This window comes from Chelonoidis abingdonii, chromosome 4 (assembly GCF_003597395.2).
Source record: "Chelonoidis abingdonii isolate Lonesome George chromosome 4, CheloAbing_2.0, whole genome shotgun sequence".
NCBI classification, from domain to species: Eukaryota; Metazoa; Chordata; order Testudines; family Testudinidae; genus Chelonoidis; species Chelonoidis abingdonii.
The window spans coordinates 50,108,502-50,115,409 of record NC_133772.1 but is presented as its reverse complement, the minus strand read 5'-3'; the positions used below and the strand labels follow the sequence as shown (position 1 = coordinate 50,115,409).

The following is a 6,908-nucleotide window of genomic DNA, read 5'->3' as shown; positions in this document are numbered from 1 at the left end:
GAACTATGGGATAGCTGAGGAACAGCTACCCACAGTGCACCGCTCCTGAAATCGATGGTAGCTTTGGACCATGGACGCAAACAATCGATGTCGTGATCCCACTGTGGACGCGCTAAACCGATTTTATTAGATCTGTTTTGTAATATCGGATTAAGCTAATTCGAAGTAATCGTGTAGTGTAGACGTACCCAATGACTAAGTATTTATCCACAGTGGAACAGCTTGAATGGGAGAGACTGAGGGAACTCCCACATCAGACCACATCCTTAGCTCCGTGGTTAGAGCGTTCTCCTGAGAGGTGGGACACCCTTATTCAAATTCTCCCACTCTGGTGGGGGAGGGGGAGAATAAACTGGGGTCTTCCACATCTCAGATGATTTCTCTAACCACTGGGTTATAAGGTAGGTGCCTCCTCCTCGTCTGACCATTTTCTGTGGCACGAGGCAGGTTCCTATCTCATTCTCACCAGAAATATCTTAGGCACCAAAGTTGCTCAACTTCAGGAGAGGTGTTCCCAGTTAACGGTTCCCACGCAGAAATAGGGGCTTCCCTGCAGCCCTGATTTAGGTGCTTATCTCTGTGAGTGAGGTGGGGTTTAGGACATACACCTCTCGCTATCTTAGGCAGCTACTCACCTAGCATACTGACTTTTGGGGATCGCGTCCTCAGGTGCCCATCTCTCCCCAGACATTGTATATAGAGCCTTGGTGCCCAACTCACGCTTTATGGCTCACCTTGTTGTTCCAGTGATTTTCTAGGCACCTAATAGTTAGGCATTGTGATGCTCAGTGTTGCAACGCCTAGTCCCATTGTGGATCTGGGCATTAGCAACTAGATTTCTTTTATTAATTATTAACAGGATTGTTGACCACACAAATTATTTTCTTACCTATGAAGTTAAGAAGAGAATGTCAGATATATATGAAAAGGGAAAACAGCTGAGTCCAGACAATATAGGTTATAATGGCCTGATGTAAAGCCTACTTAAGTCAGTTGAAAGATTACTGGTTTTTAATGGGCTTTGGATCTGGTCTCTAGTTAAAAGTAAATACACATACTGATATACAAAAAAACCCAACAACAAATCATTGATATAAAACTTTAAATCAGTTCGTCCCACTTGCTCAATCTATTCTCAAGTGATTCGGCTGCTAAACCTTATACTGGCAGTAATTCAATTTTTGTTTACTCTTTTGTTATTGTCTATGGTGGGTATTTGTTTTTGCAAAACAGTCTTAGATATTACATTTTCAGGATAGGTACTACGTGTGTCTATGAGCTAGCATCCAGAACTATTTCATAAAGATGTTTATTTACACACTTAAATGTATGCTGACCTGACAGAGGAGCTGAAATAACTTCAGACCCACTCCAAGGGTGAATCCCTGACCCCACTGAAATCAATGGCAAAACTCCCAATGACTTCAAAGGGGCCATGACCCTAAATTTGTACAGCTTTTAAAACTCAGTTTTGGACAGAAATTTCTGCAATTTAAGTCTGATTCCTGCAAATGCAGACAGGTCTGAAAAATGAATTGGTGTAATATGGCTCTAAGCAGATAATTTCCTAAAATCTCTATAGAATTTAAGTGCTCATTATGTTAATATTTTGTTCCTTTGTTCTTTTAGTACAGGCTACATTAACACATGGCTTTGCAAAATGATTAGGACGACAAATCTTGATCATCCCTCACTCCAGTATGTATGTGCTAAAATAGGACCAAGCATTGCAAATTTTCCCATCTGGTGCATGCATTTGTATAATATTTGTTTTAAACAGTTGCCAGCTATCACAACATCACAAGCATTCAAAGAACCTTAAAAAATACAGAAGCATCTTGCCACTCAACCCAATGTTTGATATTCAGCAGCATGCAGCTAACCTTTGTGTTTCCCCTTTTTCTCCTTTCTCGTGCTGCCAGTTTGACAGCTTGCAGCTGCTGCCTTGGTTTTTTTAGTCGATTTTGGAGCTTGAGCATCTGCTACCACCTTTACATCTTCCTGCTCGGCCTCCTGAACTGCTTGAGAGATTCAGGGCACCAACCAAAAAGAGAAAGAGAGAAGAAAACAAGAGAGAGAATGAAATGAGAACTCTGTGAAGCCACAGAAAAGAATGCAAGTGCAGCAGAGTTTAAGGTTTGGCTGACATCTTTGTGCAGAGAGGAAATTAAACTAACCAAGCATTGCAGAGCTACAATGGAATTTAAATCGGCAGATTTGTTAAGGTTAGGGTTTTTTTTGTTTAACTTGTTTCATCTCCTCCCATTCTTCACCTTCCTACAATGTATTGGTTGCTATGCATTAGTCCCAAAAAACCACCATAGATGCTACTATGCTGCTGAGCCACTGTGAGCAACACATTTACTTGTAGTACAGCTCTGTCAGTGTTGATCATTGATCAAGTCCTATAAGCCAGCTCAATAATATAAGATAATGATAACTGTTTCCCCCGCCCCCCATAGTTCTCAGTGCCTTAAGTATACAGCTAACTCCTGCCCTGGCTCCATGTGGCTCTCGGAACCGGCCGATATGTCCCTGCAGCCTCTAGGTACAGGACAGCCAGGGAGGTTCTACGCACTGCCCCCACCCCAAGTGCCAGCTCCGCAGCTCCCTTTGGCCAGGAAACGCAGCCAATAGGAGCTGCGAGGCTGGTGCCTGAAGCCCACACTCCTCACCTCCTCTTGCACCCTAACCCCCTGCCCTCAGAACCCTCCTGCACCCCAAGCCCCTCATCCCTGGCCCCACCCCAGATCCCTGACCCCCAAGCCAGAGTGTATCTCCCTCGCACACTTCTACCCGCTGCCCTAGCCCCGAGCCCCCTCCCGCAATCCGAACCCCTCAGCCCCAGCCCAAAGACCCCTCCTGAGCCACAAGCCACTCATTTCTGGCCCCACCCTGGAATCTGCGCCCCCAGCCGGAGCCTGCGCCCTAACCCCTGCCCTAGTCTGGTGAAAGTGAGGGTGGGGGAGAGCGAGCAATGGAGGGGGGAATGGAGTGAGTGGGGGGCAGGGCCTCAGAGAAGGGGCGGGGCAAGGGTGTTTGTTTTTGTGTGATCAGAAAGTTGGCAACTCCAAGAACAGGTATTCATCAAGTGACCCATCCCGTTGCCCATTCCCAACTTCTGTCAAACACAGGCTAGGGACACTTCAGAAACACTTTACATCTGCAGAGGATCTGGCCCTAGAGCTGCATAGAATCCACCTCGCAGGACATGTATCCCATACCACACCACTTTTTTTTTTTTTTAAGGCGCAGATTTGCCATTATTATGCATCCACCTGCACCAGAAACAAACAAAAAATTCTTTTAGGAAAAAAAAAACTACATATGGCAAGGAATCTAGAGGAAAGAACTGGCTTACTCACAAGATCATTTAAATATCATTGGCAAAGCCCAGAAGCTCAGTAAACAGATCAGGCCCAATGATACTTGTGGTCCAGTAGTCTCTATAATAGAAGATGTAAACCAGTGGTTCTCAACCGGATTGGCTTGCAGCCAATCAACACATAGCTGTGGCCCATGTGGCATCCTCAGAGCCATACAGCTAGTATATATGTGAGCTGCAGCCACACAATATAACACAGAGAGCTGCATATGTAGCCCACAATGGTAAATAGGTTGAGAACCACTGATGTAAACACTCTCCAATTTCACGAGTTATGGGACAAGTTCACTATGGACCAAATCCTGGATTCCTAATACATATGAGTAGTTCTACTGACTTCAGTGAGAATCCTCACATGAGTAAGGCAAAATGAGCACCAAACCTGTATAAAAATCATTTGCAAACTCACATCTCCTCTTCTGCAATACACGAGTCTATAAATAGTCTTAAATTTACAACACACTGTGGGTTAACTGCTTTCTTTCTTTTACTAGAGAGACCTTTGTTAACACACTTGTACATAACAGATGCATGAAATCTGCAGAAGTCAGATGATGATCAGATAAGGTGACCAGACAGAAAATGTGAAAAATCGGGACGGGAGTGGGGAGTAATAGGAGCCTATATAAGAAAAAGACCCCAAAATCGGGACTGTCCCTATAAAATCGGGACTTCTGGTCACTCTATAATCAGATGGGCTAATGGGGCTGTTTTACTCCAACTCCTCATTCCACTTACAGTCTTTAGCAAATGACTAATACTAGTCACAAGCTCATTGGCTGCAATCCCTTTGCAAAGCATTACCGAACACTGTGGATAATGCATGAGACAGAACAGAGGCAGTGACCACTCCATCCTGCAGGGAGGATGGCAAGATTAATGTGAAAGGCAGCACATTAGGCTCTGTTTCTCCAGTCATGAAGGCCTCTGACTAACCAAGGCAGCAAAGAGCCCCTGCTGTGAATAAACTTTAAAACAGTTGAATTTACATACCCAGTAATTCTGTTCTATATTTGCAACTGTCTCTCTCCTTTTTTAAATTAGGGAGGTTTTTTTTTCTGGTTTTGTTTCTTTCATGATCCTGATGATCTAGTTTGTAGAATTCAGTATTTTCCTAACAAGTGAGTAAATGACCTACATTCAATGACTAGCTAAGTCTCTACAGCCATTCTAATACTTTGTTTAATATGCCTATTCATTCAGATCAAATACCATTGAAGGAGTCTAAAATGTGGCTTAATCAAAATGGGATGGAATGTTCTGCTATTACTAACTGAAAAATTAAAAACAACAAACTTTTTAGGACCAACTACTTGCCATCATGTGAGCTATCCTTTGACCTAACTAACCTGAAGTTAAATTATTATTAGTGTGGATTGCAGCTGCATGAATTAGTTTTGAAAAGTTGGCACATAAATTTCAGCAGTAGATGCCTGATTACTCACACAGAGGTGTGACCTCCTCAAGGAAGGATCTGAAAGATTTCTACCATTTTATGCTCAAGGCCATGGAGCACTCAGTTTAGTTGCCATCATGAATACACATCATCAGATTGGACCTGATAAAGATGGGACAATCAAGTGCAAGTGGTGAAGATAATAAAATGAGATTTAAAGGCATACTAATAACCAGTAGCAACAACTGGATAACTAAAACAATACCACGTATGTTTACTATCTCAATTGAAACTAACCAACACATACAATGTAGTGAATATTGAATATCCACAGAGAACTCTTCTGGGTCAGTGCACGGAGTTAAGAAAAAGCTTGTAAAGATTATTTGAATAATGAATACATTTGAAGAATTTGCAATCTGCTCGAAAAAACAGTACAAACGGGAAAAGAGGCTAAACAGTTACATACATAATTCATTGCAAATAATTCACTCAGCTTTACCAAGCAACCATTCGGTCCATTTATCAAAGTTCTCACACTTCTCATTTCATGAGAAGTGAAACTAGAATGAGTATCGAGCAAAGATAATTAAGAAACAGTTTAATAAATGCACTGGCTTTTGCCTAATCGTTGGATGTGCTTTCACATATCTCCATAAAAATGGCTTGGCACCTTTCTTTGTAATTTCTTGGCTCTTGAGAATGTTACTATTTATTTGGACAGTGATCCACTATAATTTTATCTGATCTATTTTAAACTTGTTCCAACATAGCCTATACTATAACTTTTTAAGTAGTTTACAAGGTATGGGATGTTCCTAGAGTTACATGAACTCTCTAGTGAAGTAAAAATGGGTAAAAATGTTAAATTTCATTGAAAAAATCAGCAGTTTTCACCAGTTTTGTAGAAGGCCTGTAAAACTGAATCACTGAAGTGACGCCCAAAGATCGCAGTTAGGATTAGGGTCCCAGTGTCCAGGTGCTGTTCAAACACTTGGCAAGACATAGTCTCTCCTCAAAAAATTATAGTCTAAGACCCCTGCAACTGGTAGTGAGCAGGCAGATTGCTGTGCCTGCACAGAACACCACTGAATTCAATAGGGCTTCATGTGGGGAAAAACTACTATTTAAATTGCTGTAGGAGTTTCTCTTTAGTGATTCAAAATAGCATAGCGCCTCACAAACTGAGCATAACTCCTTGTAGAAATGCCCCAATATGTCATGCACAAGGATCAAAACTATGTCTACTTTGCAGATAATGCCAGATTTAACTCCATTGCAATTTGAGATATCCTATTTTTAAACACAAATATTACTTGAAGCTCAGAGATCTACATTGGATTGTTCAGTTAAATATGTCCTCAACGCTACAATGTAGGAACCCAACTGTGTGATGCAATCCATGTGGGTGTATTTCTGCGCTTGAGCAGATCATAGCGTAGGAGCCCAGGAAGTTAAAATTGCAGGAGCAGCTCTTACGGTATGTCTACGCTGCAATTAAACACCTGCGGCTGACTCGTGTCAGCTGATTCAGGCTCACTGGGCTCAGGCTGAGACCCCTCCCGCCTCCGAACCCCTCAGCCCCAGCCCAGAGACCCCTCCTGAACCATAAGCCACTCATTTCTGGCCCCACCCTAGAATCTGCATCCCCAATTCCCATAGAGTTCAGAAGAACCTGAGAAAACTGTCTGTGAACATAGCAGTGAGGGTGCAATGCTACAATCCAGGCATTATTAAGGATTGGTGCATCTTGTAGTTCCAGGATTTACTTGTTTAGGGCATGATTATCATAGAATCATAGAACTGGAAGAGACCTCAAGAGGTCATCTAGTCCAGTCCCCTGCACTTGTGGCAGGACTAAGTATTATATAGACAATTCCTGAAAGGTGTTTGTCTAACCTGCTGTCAAGGTTTTTCCCCCTACTTTGAACTTTAGAGTACAAATGTGGGGGACCTGCATGGACTCTTCTAAGCTTAATTCCTAGCTTAGATCTGGTAATGCTCCCACCAGCCAGAAGTTAGCATCTGGCACACTTTCTGTTCCCCCAAAACCTTCCCTGGGGAACCCAAGACCCAAACCCCTTGGGTCTTAAAAACAAGGAGAAATTAACCATCCCCTTCCTTTCC

The 6,908-nt window shown here is 42.6% G+C and overlaps 1 protein-coding gene across 3 annotated transcripts in view; it reads right to left on the bottom strand.

Annotated features, from left to right (window-relative positions):
- The window catches only part of TUB (TUB bipartite transcription factor), a 340,142-nt gene that overhangs the window by 50,970 nt on the left and 282,264 nt on the right, over positions 1-6,908 (bottom strand). For 2 of the 3 annotated variants that reach the window (XM_075065147.1, XM_075065149.1), the window contains exon 4: positions 1,884-2,021. In XM_075065147.1, the coding sequence (XP_074921248.1) occupies positions 1,884-2,021 (138 nt within the window). The remainder of the gene's footprint in view (positions 1-1,883; positions 2,022-6,908) is intronic. The other variant, XM_075065148.1, reaches the window with a different exon arrangement.